Source organism: Rhipicephalus microplus, chromosome 3 (genome assembly GCF_043290135.1).
Source record: "Rhipicephalus microplus isolate Deutch F79 chromosome 3, USDA_Rmic, whole genome shotgun sequence".
In the NCBI taxonomy this organism is placed as follows: Eukaryota; Metazoa; Arthropoda; class Arachnida; order Ixodida; family Ixodidae; genus Rhipicephalus; species Rhipicephalus microplus.
Genome location: NC_134702.1, coordinates 172,650,645 through 172,670,728, shown reverse-complemented (window position 1 = coordinate 172,670,728; position 20,084 = coordinate 172,650,645). Strand labels below are relative to the sequence as shown.

General features: G+C 48.8%; 1 protein-coding gene across 1 annotated transcript; it reads left to right on the top strand.

The window, feature by feature from the left end:
• Nucleotides 1-1,927: 1,927 nt before the first annotated feature.
• On the top strand, nt 1,928-18,801 carry LOC142802710 (uncharacterized). Its single transcript, XM_075887707.1, has 3 exons — nt 1,928-2,000; nt 2,079-2,301; nt 17,540-18,801. The coding sequence occupies exons 1-3, from the start codon at nt 1,992-1,994 to the stop codon at nt 18,682-18,684; spliced, it is 1,377 nt and encodes a 458-aa protein (XP_075743822.1). The 5' UTR covers nt 1,928-1,991; the 3' UTR covers nt 18,685-18,801.
• Nucleotides 18,802-20,084: the final 1,283 nt, after the last annotated feature.

The window sequence follows — 20,084 nt, the reverse complement described above, 5'->3', positions numbered from 1 at the left end:
ACAGTCACGTCACTTTGCACGAAGCTTGAACACATGGGCTCACAAAATTCTGACACATGCAGTGCCGCATCGTATGCTTTTGTGCACACTCGTGAGCGAATGTCCTGCTGCCTTTGTAACTTCCTTAGCTTCTTTCATGGAGGATATCCACATTCTTTTGTCAATTTTTGTTATCGCCCCATTACGCTGTTAGTGATTCCTAGCGCAAAAAGTGCTCTTGTTGTGTTTGGAAAGCTTCAGGACTGCAGTAGATCATTTTGTTAAGATTAAGGGCACAACGTGAACATAACAGATGACTCTTGAACCTACGTGGCCACTAGTGATAGCATATTCAACAGCACTTGCGTAAATGCCGATGTGCGTGAGCGTTAGTTAGAGTACCGACAGCCGACGCTTTCTTTGCTGGTACCAGTGTCAGTACACATCGCTGCAATCTGACTTCCCGTGTACCGACCACGATTTCTGCCATATAAACAGTTTCAGTTTGGACACGCGGTCTCTGCGTTCATCAGCATTGCGATTCCGTCACAATATTAGCAAGTACAGTATTCCTCTATGCGCAGAGATTCTTTCCAGAATACCTTTATAAAACAATGGTATCAAAATCTTCTGGCGTTGCTGCAATCATGAAAATAAGTGTATATCTTAATTGTCAGTGTGTGTCCATAGTGGGAAAAAAGAAAGTTTGAAATGGCTTCACTGTCGCAAGTATCATTACCGAAAATTCGCACCAGCAGAATAATAGAATCCTTCAGATTTCTGCAACAAGAAATGGGTGCTTCCCTGTTTATTTGGCTACCGATTCGTGCTTCGGGAAAGTTTTCGACTCGGTGTTTAGCCCTCCTGACTATGACCGCCTTTCATCAACTATAGAGGGCATGACGCTTCGAGAACTCTTAATTTTCGGGATTGGATGAGTTATTTTGCACCATTCACAATTTTTGTACTTTGGAATTAATGACAAGCCTGCTTGTTCTTCACGCACTTCGGGACGGTCTGGTTGCAGAATGACATGGCAGGCCAGAAGCGATAGCTAGTGGAATGAAGGCCGACTTCCAGAATCTTCAGCATAAAGAACAAACTATGTTTAAAATCTTTTTTGCAGACTGTATTGGCGCACTGCGCAACAGCCTCCCAACACGGCCTCCGTAGAACTGTCCAAGCTCATCAAGTTTCTGCTCCACTACTCCTCTTCGTCTTTCAATCCATGCTACGCACAGGTTTCAACAAACATATTTTATTAAAAGCACGCACCGCTCCTTTGCTGCCATCTTGTTTCCAATTCGTTAACGAGGAAGAGCGCCCTCTACAAATCATGTCCGATTATCTTTCACAGTAAGGGAAGGATGCGCTGGATCGAAATTTTACAGCATATATATAGATACAAAGATATTCTTTCAAATATTTTCAGAAATAGAGAGGCCAAACAACCATTTTCATCTTTATATTTAATTTCAAGGAAGTATATTTACATGAGCTTCTTTCACTAGTGGTAATATTGTTACGACACCTTCAGTGAAACTCCACACAAATGTATATAACTGGTTTTAGTTATGAGACCCAGTGCAAACAAAACATGGACAAGAGAAGGAAATGGTGACAGAAATGCTGTGTCAGTGCTTTCAACGATTCAACGTTTGTGTCGTCGTTTCCTTATATTGTTTGTGTTTTGTTTACGCTGAACGTCATGGCCATTTTCCAACTCGCCTAAATTTTTACCGTCCTTTAGGTTTGAGTTCTTGACGAACATTGGCAGTACTTGGTGCGGCATTAGAAATTTGATTAGGCAATTGTACAGAAGTATAATTGGTTTTATTTTATCCTTTAAAAAATGTTTAAGAAGCGGGCGTTCTAATGAATGCGATATATTCCTATTTTTGTGTGTATACATCAGTAACTCGTCTTTTCGTGCTCTATTTCAGATTCTTGGATGGTTGCTTCTTGGAGGCACAACCATCCTACACACGTCAAAACCAAATCATCGTAGCGAAATGGATCAGGTAAAGCGGCTTTGATTTCTTTTCTCGGAATTATATTTTTTATTACCACTTGTAACAAAACAAGCAAATTAATTTCAGGATGATGTTGTAACAGAGGAAGTTCTTAAAGTAGCACCAGGTCTGGCTTGTGGTTTGAGACAAGCTGTGGAAACATCACCAGAGCCAGCGTGTGAAACGAATGATGGTACAGAGAAATCGGTTCAAGTGCAGCTACTCATGCACCACGAAGGAACCCAGAAGGACGAAAAGAAAATCGTATCTTCAACTGCTATGCAGACAGAACCATACAGTTGTTTTTCAGGTATGTATTCGCGTTTCTCATCGGATTTATGAAAAATTCAGTTTGGCCGCAAAGGTGCCATAGCGGCATTTCAAACTGTTACATAAAATGAGGGTAGCAACTCAATGCTTTTGCGTTCGACCAGTCATCATCCTTCAAAATGCTGACGTAAAGGAATACGGTTGCCATAGTGAGATAGTAATTTTCGTGTTGTCTGTCTTTTTAGTGCGATGTAATTGGTGAGAGAGCGGCAAGTACAGTGCGTACAAAGGTATGTGTACAAAGGTATGAAACACCTGTTGATTTATTTTGAGACAGCAACCAACCGCACCTGTTTATTAAGTATCTACAGTTTTACTTCAAGAAGTCATCTCTGTATCACATCACACATGTGCACATGGCGTGCCTGAGCGTACTCGTACACGTACACCATCAATGTTGTTTCGTTTGGACGTTCTCAGTAGTGTATTGCCTGTTTCTGAGGAGCGGATTCCTCAGCGCATGTACATTTGGAGGAATTGGCACGGATCATGTGTCCTTACCACGATACCCCGCGTCGCACCGCTGGAACAGCTGTCGGAGACAATGCACCAAAAACAAGCTAGGCGCTCTCAAGGCAGCACTTTGTGGGAACGGCTAGAAGATGAATGCATGCAAAGTGGAAATCTGTTAATGTATAGTGCTACGTCATGCAAGCGTGTCGCCAATCATGTCATGACGTCATTGCCATCGCCGAGCACATAAAAGCGAGACACGCAAAATAAAACTTTTTTGTTCTTGCTTGGTTACTGAGCCGTTCACTCGAACAGTGGTGACGAGGCACGAATCGACGCGGTGGGAGGAGGCTTTGAAGCACGGCTTCTGAAACAGGCAGCTATGGCGCCGGGACAGGTGCCTGCATTCACGGAAGAAGAAGGAGGCTGGTCCGCCTACAAGGTACGCTTGGAAGCATACTTTTAAGCACAGGAAATCACAGACGAGGCAAAACAACGAGCCCTGCTGGTGGCGGCTCTGTCCAATGGCGCCGTCAAAGTACTTCAGGGACGATGCCACCCCAAAAGCGTGAACGACCTCACCTACAGCGATGTCATCAAGCATCTCCAGAGCCACTATAAGCCGCAGGTCAATGAAACAGCAGCCAGCTACCGATTCTTCACGCGCACACAGGCAGAAGGTGAGCGAGTGCGGGATTTTGTAGCCGCCCTTCGCCGCATGGCCGAAGACTGCAATTTCGGCGACATGTTGCACCGCATGCTGCGGGACCGCATTGTATGTGGTGTTCGAGACGACGACGTAAGACGTCTGTTGTTGACCCGCGGTTCCCTGACTTTGAAGGAAGCAGAAGACTTCGTAATGGCTGCTGAGGCCACCGCGGAAAATGCGCAGAACATGCAGCCACTGCCCTCCCCGGTAGCCGACACAACGAATTTTGTCCGGCCGGGCCTCTCACGTTCGAAGTCAAAGAAAGCAAGTGGGCTATCTCGCGATGATCATCGGCCTTGCACCCGCTGTGGTGCATCTTCGCACCAAGCGGATGATTGTCGTCATCTCCGAACAGTGTGCAATCGATACCGGAGACGCGGCCACTTGGCACGAGTGTGTAGAGCGTCGTACGAAGACACTAATCGGAGGCAACAAGCGAACGCCCTTTTGCAAGATCCACAAGAGAGTTCGGAGGACTTCGAAGCTTTATACACGCTGACTGCACATCAAGTGACGGACAGCACGCACGTAAAGCCTATTTTGCGCCAGATAAGCTGGAACGGAGTGCCGCTCACGATGTTGGTAGACACGGGTTCACCTGTGAGTGTTATTCCGCGGCCAGTGTTCGAGTGACACCGAGGCAAATGGTCACGTTTGCAAGCCACAACAATGAAGCTGTCGTGTTTCAAGGGACCACTTCCTATCAACGGAAAATTGCAACTCAATGCGACCATGAGTGGCGCGACCATCCAGGCCGAACTTTTCGTCATCGACTGTCCGGGACCGATGCTTTGCGGCCGTGACACTATCCGCAGCTTCAATACGGCAGGCGTGCTGGTACTCACTGGAAACAAGGTGGCGTATGAGCAGGCGGAAAATGCAGACAGAATGGTGGAAACCATGCTATCAAAGTACAGTGATATCTTTGCTCCGGGGTTGGGTTTGCTCAGAGGGCCACCGGTACACCTGACCGTCAAAGAAGGCGCAAGACCCCGGTTTTGTAAGGCGCGGATGGTGCCGTATGCGCTCAAACAAATGGTATCAGCAGAATTAGATCGGCTGGTAAACGAAGGGGTGTTATCACCGGTAACATCGGCCGAATGAACCACACCCGTGGTGCCCGTAGTCAAGAAGGATGGACAGGTGCGATTATGCGGCGACTTCCGGCTTACGGTGAACGCAGCTGCCATAATGGAGCAATATCCGCTGCCGCGGGTTGACGATATCTTTGCGAACCTCAACGGCGGAGAAGCTTTCAGCACATTGGACTTGAGAAACGCCTATGATCAGCTGCCCCTTGACGAGGACTCGAAGAGGCTAGTCGTTTTTAACATGCACAAGGGTCTCTACTGTTTCAACAGGCTGCCGTTCGGAGTGTCGTCAGCGCCAGCAATCTTCCAGCGGCGCATTGAGGCCGTGCTCAGCGGTATCCCCGGCGTGCAGGTATATCTGGACGACATAATTGTATCGGAAAAGGCAAACGACTGCAGGATCCTTGAGCAAGTGCTACAGCGCCTGAGGGAACACGGCCTGCGCATACGACGGAAGAAATGCAAGTTCAGGCAAGAGCAAGTCACCTTTCTCGGACACTGCATCGACCGACACGGCCTACGCCCCAAAAGCGACAACATCACGGCACTGCTCGACGCCCCCCCCCCCCCCCAGCCCACTTTGGTAAGAGAACTGAAAGCTTTTTTAGGTCTGTTAAATTACTACGGCAAGTTTTTGTCTAATGTGTCGACCTTACTAGCTCCCTTATAGGCATTGTTGGCAAAGGGCGTAAAATGGGTCTGGGGCAGACAACAGCAGAATGCTTTCGAGGCAGCTAAACAAGCAGTGAAGAATGCAAAACTTTTGGTGCATTTTGACCCAAGCAAGCCCATTCGCCTAGAGGGCGACGCTTCAGCAGTAGGATTAGGAGCAGTGTTGTCGCATCGAGTCGGAGGAATTGACTACCCTATCGGATTCAGGTCACGAACATTAACAAAAGCCGAGAAAAATTATTCCCAGTAGGAAAAGGAGGCCCTCGCCCTCGTATTTGGCGTGACCAGGTTCAGAGACTATCTGTATGGGACCCACTTTGAACTAGTAACCGACCACAAACCGTTAACCGGACTGTTCAGTCCAGTCAAGGGAATTCCGCCGATGGCCGCGGCCCGCATTCAGCGTTGGGCCCTGCTGTTCGGTGGATATCGGTACAGCCTAACCTATCGTAAAGGATCTGAAAACGTAAACGCAGATGCCTTCAGCCGACTCCCTATTCCTCGGGGGCAGCCCGATAACGTAGAATACGACGCTCCCGAGTATGTATTATACGCTGAAGCTGTGAACGCGGCACCCATCAGTACCAAAGAGTTGGCGGTTCTAATCATCCGTGATGCTATGTTACAGCAGGTGCGAAAGTGGATCCTGCAGGGCTGGCCGCAGTACCTGAAAGAGTCCGAGGAGCGATTCCGGCCATTCTTCCAGAAAAAGGATGAGCTGACGGTGAATCAGGACCTCATTTATTGGGGACATAGAATAGTAGTGCCATCAGCGGCTGCTGGGAGTCTTTTGAGGCTCCTACATAAAACACATCCAGGGATGGCGGCAATGAAAAACCTTGCTCGAACCATTTTTTGGTATCAAGGGTTGGATGCCGACATCGAAAGGATGGTACGCGAATGTGAGAGGTGTGCTCAAACCAGTGCAATGCCTCCTGCGCAGGTTCCGGTGCCTAGGCCAGAAACGGGCCGGAAATGGTCTCGAGTGCACATCGACTACGCAGGCCCCGTCGGAAACGTGCTACTGGTGGTCGTAGATGCTGAAACAAAGTGGCTGGAGGCCATATCGAGGCGGAGTACGACATCAGAAGCCACCGTGGAAGCGTTGAGGCCCATATTTGCCAGGTTTCGACTGCCACATACACTTGTTTCAGATAATGGGCCACAGTTTGTCTCAGCCGAGTTTCAGAAGTTCGTAAGAATGAACAGGATCAACCACGTGACGACGGCGCCTTACCACCCGCAGTCAAATGGCCTGGCGGAACGCGCGGTTCGCACGATCAAGGAAGGCCTTCGAAAAAGCCAAGGGGGTGCACATTCATTAAACGTCTCAGTTTTTATGCCGATAACGATGGACACCGGTAAAGGCTGGGAAGTCTCCGTCCGAACTACTGCTGGGTTATCAGCTACGGACCAGGCTAGACTGTTGCCTCCCGAGTGCAGGCGGGGAACCGCGTCTTGAAGAGCGCTCCTCCACCATGCCGTTCTGTCCAGGACAGCCGGTGTGGCTGAGAAGTTTCCACAGCCGGCCAAAATGGTTGCCGGGAGTTTAGTACCCAAGGGGCTCGGATGGCGACTGTGCCTACGCCGGACGGCGAGCAACGTCGTCATGCGAATCAACTGCGGCTGCGCACCCCGAAGGAGTCGAACACGGCGCAGCCAGGGGGCACTACAACATCCACCACCACCGCTAACGAAACCTCGCCGATGCCAGCCGGCATGGCTGACCCCACGCCGGCAGGGTCGCCGCCCTCTAGCCAACCTGAAGCACCGCCACCGCTTCGCCGGTCCAACAGGCTACGGCGACCACCTCAACGGTTCAACTGGTAAAAGGGGGAGATGTGCTACGCCATGCAAGCGTGTCGTCAATGTTGTCATGACGTCATCGCCATCGCCGAGCACATAAAAGTGAGACACGCAAAATAAACCTTTTTTGTTCTTGCTTGGTTACTGAGCCGTTCACTTGCGACGTAACATATAGCATCGCTGCAATTTGAATATAAGATTTTAGGAATGCTCGTGCATTTCATTTGTGGGTGTTATTTCTCGTGGCTGTTACTCATCTGCTCAGCAACAGATCACTAAAATTACGCATGTCACCTCAAAGAGTTCTCGCAATGTCACGTGCTATGCCCTCAACTGGGATCTTCTTACTGTGCTGGATATAGCCAACTAATGGCACATTCTTCTTGATATCAGTGTTTTTAGCATGTTAATAACCATAGCCAGGACGGCCAGTATTTAACCAGAACCTTAGAAAGAGTGTTCGGTGAGTGACGGTAGAGAAACAATGTCTGCCAGGAGTGATGTAAGCACAGGAATATTCCTTACTTAATAAGGAACTCGAGGCTGTAGAAATATTCGGAGCCCTGCACTATGGCATCTCTCATATTCTGACCGTAGTCTTTGAACATACTGCAAAAATTATTCATTACGCATTACTATCAGTTATTACTTGAAAATTACTTCCTCTGGATATTGCCATACAGGCATTGTAGTAGATTCTTCTTGAAACTTTTTTACCAGTTTACACCGTATGTGGCAGCCTAATGCATTACGAACTCAAGCTTGTGATTGGTATGCGACCATAACTGGACTGCGACTCCAGATTGCCGGAATCAAAACGAGCGAGATTTACTAATTTACTAATCTTTCTTTTTTTCAGGGTTTGTGCAAACAGTATTGAAATGGGAAAAGTAATGAATTTTATTGCAGTGTTAATTTAAATTGTCGACATGAAGCTTCGCTTGTGTGGCAAATAACTGATTTAGACTGGAAGTTCGAACAAAAGGCAAGAAGGAGAAGATGAAAGCTTGTGGTTAAAAATTCGTAAACACAGTGTGGGTGTTGCAGTCGACTTTTCAACAAGAAACCTTGAAAACGACAAGTCCACTTGTCGTAACTTCGGCTACAACACACACGCCACGTTTACGAATGTCTCATGGTCCAGACTAAAAACTTAATAATGCATCCTTTTGTTTTTACATATCTGTGTATGCTGAGCAAAATACTTATGCAGATAAGACGCGACCACTATCAGTAGTGGTTGTCGCGTATTCAAGACCCGAGCCCTACACCAAGAACGTCCATGTTTAATTCTACCGCTCGTGCCCTCCCATTCTTCTTTCTCCTCAGTTTTCCTGCTTGTTGTTGCGCGGCCGCAATTATCTGCAACATACTCTCAAGGGGCCAAGACGATCACGAGGTAGTTTCGCTAGTCCAGATCACTTGTCTGGCTGACTTGCCTCCAGATTATATGCTAACTGAACCAGTCACTTTCCTTGCCTTTCCAGAAGCTAGTCACTGTAAAGCATGCGCCCAATATCATTCTCTGCTGGGTGCGCTGACCGCCCCATTCAGCTATTGTAGCACTGAACATGCGCTACTGTCAACACAGGAACACACTTCGCAGCTCCCAACAACGAGGCCTTCGGCGTTTAAGCTGTAGCACTAATGACCGTCTCAATGCATTTCCTGTCAAGCGGGTGATCCGGTATGACCGGTCTTCCCACCAAAGATCTCCCCCGAACTTACATTAGACGACTGGTTGGCTCTGGAAGACGAGCCGCTACTGCACAACATCAGCGCTGAGCTTTGAACCCTTCAGCAGGGCATCGTTGTGACAGGCATGACCTAGCGTGTGCGTTGAGGTGTCACACAGCACAAAGCCTTGGTGTGACAGCATTTTCATGAATGACTGCATGATGAGGCGCATAATAGCCATCATCTTTTGGCTGTCGTATTTCAAATCGTCTTTTCTGTTTTTTGCTAAATGCCTCTCTGATTGCCTTGCCACGGTGTCTATACAGTTCAGAACGTTTCTTGAACCAGTTCAATTGCACATGTAAATAGCCTTCTCCCAATCTTCGATGATCACTGCCTGAATGTCTACCCAAAACTGGTGGTTTTAGCGGAACGTTGTAGCAGCCATCCAACTTTATGATGCCCTGTTCAGATGCCTCAAGTTCTGGTGGAGCCTTGTTTCTTTTCTCAGCAGGTGCCTTGGCCCCCTGACATCGAGACGCCTTATTGCAGAAAGATCACCGTTAGGGACGAACTTCGAGGTATAGTACAGGAATAGAGCGCTCATGTATGCTGAACTTCTCTCGCGTTCTATGGTGCCCTGAACAGTCCAGCCAAACTTGGTTTTCATGGCCGTAAGATCACTGGACAAGCGATCTATTCTTCCAGTTACTACCTTCTAGTAGACGTCGGAACCAAGTAAGATGCTTACTTCCTGTGGGTTCCAGGTGTCAGGATGAAAGTTGTCTGCAGCATGACAAGTTCATGTCCCACAAAAGCTGTGAAACATCAGTACTGAGCGGCGGACTTGTTACTGCACACACTTTGGGTACTTCCAAGGCCTCCACGGTTATCGCCATGTCCCTACGTTGGCCTCATAGAGTCAACGCTACCCGTCAACTGCGTGTTACTTCGCATGGCTTCGAGTGGCCGAACGTAACCAAAGAAAGTTCTTTGGTTCCGATAACCGGGCACCTTAGGTCCTTTGAAACATCCGCTGCGATGAATGCGCGCTGGCTGCCGCTGTCGAGAAGAATGCCCACGAGACACTTTCGGGACCCGTACTCTATCCAGACTCGTCCTGTTTGAAGAAGAACGGCGTTCATTCCGCTCAGGGCGCTTGGGGCCGATGTCACTGAAGGCATGTTAGCTGCATCGCCCGGCGATGTGGAGTTTGTCCTGGTTTACTGTCGTCGCGTTTATCCTGGTTGGGGCTGCCAGTGTGAACAATTCACAGAGGATAGTGAGGTGTCGTTGGTTGCACTTACCGGTGATGCTGCGTGCAGGCGGCAAAAACGCGCCATGTGGTTTTGCAAGCCGCAACGTAGCAGTAGCGTTTTCCCTCAGCCGGGAGTTGAACGTTGCAATTCGTGATGGTGTGCTGACAACTGCTGCATAAAGGGCACATCTCTTCCGTAAATGTAACAGATTCGGCAGCAAGTGCGGACAGCGTAGACAAATGTCCCATCGGTGCCGACAAAGGTTCTACCTCTTCAGGCTGCGACTGCGAGAAACCAGACGCTGTTTGTTCTGGCCTGGTTTTCTCGCGAACCTTAATCTGAATGCGTAGAAACCTGAGCGATTCGGCAGTCTGGCGAGCTCTCTGTTCAAGTGTTGCGATGCCGGACGTTTCCTGCGGAGCTTCCTGCGCCTTCTAGCAGTAGAGAATCGCAAAATCACCTGGCAGACACTTCATCAGAACGTGGTCGAGGACCACGTCGTACTGGTTCGGAGAGACGCCCAAACCGGTGAACGTGAAGACTCGAAAGTTGACCTTGTCGTAGAGCAGGCGAAGTTTCTCCACGTCTGTCGACGACTTCACTGGCGCTAAGGCCGTGGCTTCGTCAACATGCTTGTTGAAAAGCAAGTCGCATCGACCAAATCGCTCCGTCTAGGTCTTGATCGCGATGTTGTAATGGTCCTCGGTTAGTCGGATGTCTTCGATTGCTCTCTTTGCTGCACCACTCAAATAGGACTGAAGGTACTGGAACTTCTCTATCTGTAAAAGGTCTTCATCCAGATGAATTGTGGCACTGAAATGGTCCCAGAAGGACTGCCAATCGCGAAGTGCGCCGGGAAACATCGGGATCTGTAGTTTCGGCAGGGCCACCGTGTGACGATGCGGCATCGTTTCTAGACTGGGAATCTCATCGGCTACTCGAGAAGAGTCACTGACATGACTCTGGACTGCGGTGCTGGCACCACCGGCATCGGCGTTAGGTGATGTAGCTACCGACCTTGCAGCACTTGTTATTGTCGCCTTGTTTGCGGCCTCTCGGAGGAAGAAACGCGCTCAGGGCACGGTGCAAGAGACCCTTCGGTCGTATTCTTCCACGACTTCGAGCTCTTCCTCATAGTCGTCGTCGTCAGTCGCATCGAAGATTTCTTTGTTTAAGGTGACAAGTTTGGCATTCCTTTGAGGGAGGTAGGCAACGTGAGAGTCGACCTGACTGGCAACAGAAACGGAAGCCTGCACCTCGTCGGTCAGCAGCGTGATAGTTCGTGTGACGCTAGCCCAGACGACGCCACGCTACTTACGCAGCCGCTCCGGCGACGCCATCAGAAATAGAAGTCTTGGAAGGGCGTGACCGGGAGGGGGGGTTTCGACACCAGAAGGATGTCGCGTATTCAAGACCCGAGCCCTAGACCTAGAGCGTGCCTTTATTCCAACCGCTCGTGCCTAACTATTCTTCTTTCTCCTTGGTTCTCCTGCTTGTTGTCGCGCTGTCACAATCATCCGCAACAGTGATAGTTTGCTTTGATAAATGACTTTGTCTCCCCTGCTTATCATTGTGCTTTCATGGAAACTGTAGAGAGACGTTAGTGAAAAATGTAACTGTGGCAATAATGTATTGTCACTTGCTACGAAAGGTCTTCAACTTGGAAGAATTGAGCCGGCGGGGAAATACACCGAGAACTGGCAAGATGGCTGCTTCAATAAACAACTAGCCAGAGCACGCGCTGCCCCAGAACATCGTCTTCCATTCTCGCGGGCAGCCATGGCTTGCGCTCGCCGTAACTAGCGGCCAAGTGGCATTACTCCATTACTAAAAAAAGGCATCGCTCTGATGCTCGTGAAGTTCAAAGGCAAAGTCGGGGTGACCAAAGAAAATACGCGCATACACAGAAACACCGATAAGGTTCATGCACAGTCACACTATCGCGTGAAGTACAGCTTTAGTCACACTACGTGCACAATCTCTGAGGAGTGCCTTCGCCGCCGTGGCAAGAAGGTGCCGTCAGTGACCAACTCTTAGTTCACATCGCTCACGCGTCCCAACACTTTGTATGGTCCGAAGTAGCGACTGAGCAGTTTTTCTGACAATCCCTTGAGTCGGACTGGAGTCCACACATAAACTTGATCGCCTGGATGGTATTCAACTTGTCGATTGTGAGCGTTGTAGCAGCATGCGTCTGCGCTCTGCAGGTGGGTAATGTGTAGGCGTGCTAACTGGTGTGCTTCTCCGGCGTACTGGGTAAGCTCGACAGCATCAGCAATGATCAAAGCGTCGGAATTGTGTGGAAGTATCGCATCCAGCATGGTCTGGACGTCACGTCTATAGACAAGACGGAAAGGTTTGAATTGCGTAGTTTCCTGAACGGAAGTATTGTACGCGAGTATGACGTATGGTAGCACCTGGTTTCAGGTCTTATGTTGGACATCTACGTACATAGATAACATGTCAGTGATGGTCTTGTTTAGTTGCTCTGTCAAGCCGTTGCTCTGCGTACGATATGTCGTGGTCTTGCGATGTCTCGTGTAGCTGAGCTTGAATACGTCATGAATGAGGTGGGTCATGAATGCTGTTCCTCTGTGATTACGCACGACGTAGCGCCATGTCGAAAAACGATCTGGTCCATAACGAATTGGGCGACGTCAGAAGCCGTAGCACGTTGTAGTGCCTTTGTTTCAGCATACTTCGTCAAATAGTCGGCGGCCATTACGATCATTTTGTTGCCGGCAGATAATAGCAGAAAGGGCCCCAGTAAGTCCATTCCTATTTGATCAAATGGCGCTCTGGGTAGTTCTATTGGTTAAAGAAGCCCCACGGGCTTCAGTGGCAGAGATTTGCGGCGTTGACATTCCCGGCAGCTTTTCATGAATCACTTAGCGGATGCAGAAAGCTTAGGCCAGTAGTATGCTTGTCGAACTCGAGCGAGATTCCGAGACGAGAGTTCGAGAGGAACCTCAATGACCAAATGTGGGCTCATCGTGGCAGGCAAGAAGAATGTCGTCACGGATGGCAGTTGACACAACTAGAAGATATGTTCTCTCATTGCCTTTGGAGTTTTTCTTATACAGGACCCCATTTCGCAGACATAACGACAACATACTTCGATAAATACATCGAGGTATAGAAGAATTGCGTCCTTCAAGGTTTTCGATAACTGCGCGAATTTCATCGTTCGGGCGCTGTCGTGTAATCAGATCTGTTGTAGTAAGGGCCCCAAGGAAACCACCGTCATCCTCAGTGTCGTGGCCACAAACTTCGACAGATGCTGGGAATAATGAATCAGCATCTTTGTGCTTGCGGCCCGATTTGTAAGCGATCGTGAAATCGTATTCCTGCGGACGAAGACTCCATAGCGCCAGTTGCCCACACGGGTCCCGTAGGTTGGCTAACCAGCGCTACGAATGATGGTCGGTCACTACCTTAAAGTGACCCCGTAAAGGTAAAGCCTAAATTTCATTGTGGCCCATACACGAGGCACTCTTTCTCTGACAGGGAGTAGTTGTCATCGGCATGGAAAAGAGTGCGGCTAGCGTACGCTGTCACTCGCTCTGTGCCCTCTTGTTGTTGTACGAGGACAGCACCAAGACCCACGTTGCTGGCGTCAATATGAAATTCAGTATCAGCGTCATGGTCAAAGTAAGCGAGGAGTGGTGGTGTCTGCAAACGCTCCCGTAGTTCAGAGAAAGCTGCGTCCTGTTGATCCTCTAAGACGAATGGAACATCTTCACGAGTGAGTCGAGTGAGTGGTTCGGCAATCCTAGAAAAATTGGCTATAAAGCGGCGATAGTACGCGCAGAGCCCTAGCAAGCGATGTACTGCCTTTTATAACGTGGAACAAAAAACGAGGCCACCGCGGTACTTTTGTCTTGGTCTGGTCGAATACCATCCGCACTGACAACATGGTCGAGAAATCTTAGTTCCTTGTAAAGGAAGTGGCATTTTTCTGGCTTCAGTGTCGGGTTAGCAGAGCGGAGCGCTTCCAGCACATTCGGCAGACGCTTCAGGTGCTCCTCAAAGGTGGCAGAAAACTTGACAACATCATCCAGATAAACTAGGCATGTGTGCCACTTACGACCGGTAAGAACAGTGTCCATCATTCTCTGGAATGTTGCAGATAGAGAACAGAGGCTGAAGAGAAGCACTTTGAATTCATATAGGCAATCCGGTGTAACGAAGGCGGTTTTTTCACGATCTCGTTCATCAACTTCAATCTGCCAGTAGCCACTTTTCAAGTCTATCGATGAAAAATACTTGGCCCGCCGCAGTCTGTTGTGGGAATCTTTGATGTGGGGCAGCGTATAGATGTCTTTTTTAGTCACGCTGTTGAGTTTCCTGTAGTCCACACAGAAGTGCAGTGATCCATCTTTTTTCTTCACGAGCACGACTGGAGATGACCACGCATTCTTCGAAGGTCGGATAACGTAACTTGCAACATCTCTTCGACTTCAGCATTTATCACGACACGTTCCTTTGTTGAAACGCGGTATAGGTGTTGTTTTATGGCCGAGATGTTGGTATACGTAATTATTCTGTGTTTGGCGATCGTTGTCTGACGAACCTTTGAGGTGGACGAGAAGCACTTTTTAAATTGATATAGCAGTTCACGTAGCTCGGTATGTTGTTGTTCCGAGAGGGTCCAGTTCACATCAACTTTTGCAAGTAGTGAAGTCACGTCGCTTGGTGTCAGTCGAAGCCCGTTGTCGGCTGATGTAGATGCGAAGCATTCAGAAACGTCTGCGGTGGGGTAGGCGAAAGCGATGGCGGTGTCGCGAAACCGGTGCTGGTACTCGTTACTGAAATTAGTCACAAGTAGGGCAGAGTGTCCGTCATGAAGCTTGATGAGGCTGCGTGCAGCGCGAACAAAAGCGTCAAGTTTCCTTTGTCGACAACCTCACCATCCGGTAACTTGTCAGACACCAGATCAACTAGGATCCTTGAACGTAGGGGCAAAAGGATGCTGTAGGCAGAAACGCGAAGCATGCTGTCACGGATGTCGTCATATTTGTCGGAAGATTCAGCTGTCAAAAACGTCGCGGTACGCTCTTGAAGATCGATAATAGCGCTGTGCTCCCACAAAAAGTCGACTCCCAGGATTAGGTCTCGGGAACAGTCACCAAGTACGAGGCAGCTGGCGAGAAACATACGTCCCCGAATGCTCACTCTGATAGTGCACATGCCGATTGGGGTGACTACGTGCCCACCGGCAGTACCAATTTGTGCTTCGTACCAAGGCGTAACAACTTTCTTTATGTGCGCTGCTAGTTTCCCGCTTATGATCGAGTAGTCTGCACCTGTGTCCAATAATGCACTAACGTTGTGGTGACCGTCGACTACCACATGTATGTTCTAAGAAAATCTGCTTCTGGCTTTCGTCGCTGTCGTCGGGGAATCGCTCGGTGTAAGTGCTTGCGCCGGTGGGAGGCCTTGCTTGCGTCGAGTGTCAGCGGCCTCGCTCCCGTAGGCCGCTATCATTAGTTTTACCGCCTAGGGCTTGGCGAGCGCACCGTCGCCGCCCCTGGGAAGCTCCGAAAATTTGAAGATCGCCTTGGGGATGGGGACCGCGAGTGCCGCCGCAGTGGCATGCGCTGCTATGAGAGGTAATCTTCAATAGCTCTCAGCCTTTCGCCGAATCTCGGTCATGGTGCGTCGACAGCAAAGCCCTGTAGTTCGAGGCGACGATAGCGAGATTCCCGGTACACATGTACAGCTTCACCACAGTGATAACACAGTGGTCATCTGTCAGGTGTGCGCCATACGCTGGATTTTCTGTGAAGCGGCTGTCGATTTTTAAGTGCATCCTGAGGCAAAGGATTAACGAAGCGCTGTGAAGCAGGAGTGTATTGGCTGACAGCTTCTGCATATGATGCACGATGTGGCTCCGTCGGGACAGGGGAGACATAGTTGGAAGGCGGCACTTGGAGAGCCTGTCGTACTTCGTTTCTGACAAGGCTGCAAATAGACCCTGTGGTAGGTTAGGACTCGCACTGAATCTTTTGTAGTTCATCACGCACCACCGATCGAATGAGGTCACCGAAAGAGTCGATGTTGATGTTGCTTGCCGCACCTCCGATCTGACCTATTGACGAAGCGGCACTCACTTGCCGGTCGTACACAGTAGAGCGCTGCTGCAGCACTTTCTCCATGGTTGTAGCTTCGGTCCGAAATTCCGCCACGGTCTTTGGGGGACAGCGAACGAGGCCAGCGAAAAGCTGCTTCTTCACTCCTCGCATTAAATGACGGACCCTCTTTTCTTCCGCCATGTCGGGGTCGGCTCGACGAAAGAGGCTCGTCTTGTCCTCCACATACATCGTGGCACTTTCATTCGGCATTTAGAGGCGCGACTGAATCGCTCGCTCGGCTCGTTCACGGCCATCGGGATCGGCCCAACTTGCCAGCAAGTATCGACGAAAGACGCTTCACGAGGGAAAAGGTACATGATTTTCGTACCAAGTACGAGCGCCGTCCTCCGAGCTGAAATACACCTTCCTCACTTTGTCGAAGTCGGTCCAACCATTGTAATCCGAGACCCGTTCGAACTGAGCCAGCCAGTCTTCAACATCCTCCAAGACAGAACCGTGGAACACCCTCGGCACATGTGGCTTTCACAGCGTATGAGGCATGGCTGCAGCGCTTTCCTGTGCGTTGGAGGCTGCAGCGCCTTCCATAGCGTTCGAGGGTGTGACAGACGTCATCTCGGGAAGAGGTCCACGCTCAGGTGGTATTCCTCGGAGTCTTCGGCTTGAGCAGCGAACAGGTGTTGTCACTGCAGGTACAGGGTTACCTGGAGGCGTTTGGAACATCGGCTGGGGGTTGCTTAGCAGCTACACCAGTGTTCACGTGCTACAGAAGGTCTTCAACTTGAAAGAACTGAGCCGGCAGGGAGACGCACCGAAAACTGGCAAGATGGCTGCTTCAATAAAAAACAACTAGCCAGAGCAGGCGCTGCCCCAGGACATCGTCTTCGATTCTCGCGGGCAGCCATGGCTTGCGCTCGCCGCAACTAGCAGCCAAGTGGCAATATAAACAGTTGCTGCGGTAGTGCATAAATGTGTGTTGTTTGTTTTTAATTTTACACAGTGCATCACATAAATATATTTCACTCATATTTTTTTATTATGCTTGATGTGTTGTGATAAGAAGTGGTAATTTGTGTGCAGTGTTTTGTGAATACTTCTCCGCAAACAGAACTTCAGTAAGCAGTTTAATGGGCTAGTTTTGTTTTGTGCACATTCAGACACTTTCGACGTTTGCAATATACTTAGCAATGGAATGAGAACTAAATTGTATTCTAGTTTCTGGCACACTTTGTTCGCATGTGTTGACCATAGAATTTATCCGATGCCAGATGGGAATTATTGTAATACATGCTGTGATGGTGCCCTATTGGCACAATGGTAGCCTTAGTGAGATGAGGTGGACATCAATATATTTTGCATGCACAGCTGCCCATGTGTATTGCCTGCTGCTGTAGTGCAGTTCCATGTAGTGTGTCACACATAATTTGCATTGCTTTGTGGGCTCTCAATGTCTTTTCAGGCTCCCTGTCGTGTGTCTCCTTGGAACGGTCTTCTTCACTGGCATCTGTACGAAGCCGACTTCATTCCTGCCAGCAGTGCACTTATGTGACCGTGGACAAATCAACTATGAACAGACACCTTCTGAAACACATGGGCGAGCCCCCCTTTCAGTGCCGCTTTTGTCCAGCTGCATTCATGTACAAGTCCAAGCTTGGGGCTCACTTGTGCACCCACACAGGGGATCGGCCCTTCCCCTGCGTCCTCTGCAGTGCATCTTTTTCGATAAAAAACCACCTCAATGAGCACATGCGCATTCACACAGGAGAGGGGCCATTTTCCTGTGTTAGCTGCAGTGCATCTTTTGTGACGAAATGCACCCTCGTTAGACATATCCGTACGCACACAGGAGAACGGCCCTTCTCTTGTGCCCTCTGCAATGCTTCTTTTTTGCTGAAAGGCCACCTCACTGACCACATCCGCTCTCACCCAGGTGAGCGTCCATTTTCCTGTGTTCATTGCAATGCTTCTTTTGTACATAAAAGCACCCTCAAGAGACACATCCGCACGCACACAGGAGAGCGTCCATTTTCCTGTGTCCACTGCAATGCTTCTTTTGTACTGAAAAACTACCTCATGAGGCACATCCGCAAGCACACTGGAGAGCGTCCATTTTCCTGTATCCACTGCAATGCTTCTTTTATGTACAGAACTTCCCTTTCGAAGCACATCCTCAAACACACAGGAGAGCTTCCATTTTCCTGTGTCCACTGCAATGCATCTTTTGCAGAAAAAAAGAACCTCACAATACACGTGCGAAAGCACACAGGAGAGCGTCCATTTTCCTGTGTCCACTGCAATGCTTCATTTGTACACAAAACTTCCCTTATGAGACACATGCGAAAGCACACAGGAGAGCGTTCATTTTCCTGTGTCCACTGCAATGCGTCCTTTCTGCAGAAAAGCAATCTTGTAAGACACGTGCGAAAGCACACAGGAGAGCGTCCATTTTCCTGTGTCCACTGCAATGCATCTTTTGCAGAAAAAAAGAACCTCACAGTACACATGCGAAAGCACACAGGAGAGCGTCCATTTTCCTGTGTCCATTGCAATGCATCTTTTATCGACAAAAAGAACCTTACGAGACACATGCGAAAGCACACGTGAGAGCATCCATTTTCTTGCATTCTTTGTGTAGAAAGCCTCCTGGTAAGACATCTGCATACATATTTGATAGTGGCCGTGTTCCTGTTTCTACTGTAATAAATACTTTTTGGAAGAGATCCTCATGAGACACATCTGCCTGTACAGAGGAGTGAATCCATTTCCCTGTGTTCACTGCAATGCATCATGTTCATTGAAATGCGAACTCATTAGGGACATGTATACTCATGGAGGAAAGGGTCCCTCGTGTGTCCACAGTAATGTATTCTTTTCAATAAAATTCCACCTCATTGGGCACACGTGCACCAATGAAGCAGAGGGGCCCTTTTCCTATATTCACTGCTACTCGCCCCTTTTCCATAGAAGGTCACCTGATCGAACACATGCATACACTCACCATAGGTCAACGAACTCACTTGAGCAAACTCACAGACTCAGATCGAGCGGCGAGTCTGAGTGAATCTGCGTGAGTAATATTTTTGTGAGTTAGACTCCGAGTGAGTCTGGTTGAAAGAAATTTTGTCGAGGTGAGTCAGAATGACTTTAGCTCAGGAAAACTTTAGGTACTCTGAGTGTGAGCGAGTCCGAAGAGCAAGATGTATTTCTGCAGTGACACTGATGGAGTTCCACTTCTCTTTGTTGACCTATGGTCATATATACTCAGTTTCAATACTAATCTCCGGCTTATCAATATTCACGTTTATGCTGACCTCTACTTACTTGCATACGAAAACAGTTTCATTCATACACAATTTCAAGATTTATTGATTAGAGGCACGAATTACGTAAGCAAAGGCTCTGACCCCCCCCCCCCCCAACTCTTCCAAGGCAGTTTTGATAAGTATATCTTGGATTGTTATCTCTTTCAAGAAAAAAGACCTTACTGGTATATGAGCACTCATAACACTTATATGAAGACACTATACCAAAAGCACCAAAAAGACAGCCTATTATGTGAGATATTGGTGTTATAGAGCATTGACATCGTGGTGAAAAAACATTATTCTACACTCTTGGTCAAATCCTGGCAAGAATACACGCCAGCTGGCAGGAAATTTGGTCAAATTATGGTTGCTCCTAGTCAGTTCGTTACACGGCTCCCTAGCAGTGTCCTACAGGAAGCGGCCCTATTCCTAATAGCCTTCAGAATATGCGGGATTCTAGGTCAAATTTTCTGGGCTCCCTAGCAGTGTCCTACAGGAAGCGGCCCTATCCCTAATGGCCTTCAGAATATGCGGGATTCTAGGTCAAATTTTCTGGGGCTAAGTACGGCCTGTGGTTATAGGTGACACTTCAATAAGCGGCCTGGCCCTGACGCGAAAAAAAGTTTGTTTTAGATTTTTTGTGCATTTTTTTGCTGATATCGCGGCGAATCTTATGGCTACAGGTAATTGGACAGTATC

Bases quoted from the DNA above. Each gene is read 5' to 3' on its own strand.
- LOC142802710 (XM_075887707.1), top strand. The intron at 2,302-17,539 runs GTATGTATTCGC...ATGTCTTTTCAG, and splicing joins ACCATACAGTTGTTTTTCAG to GCTCCCTGTCGTGTGTCTCC.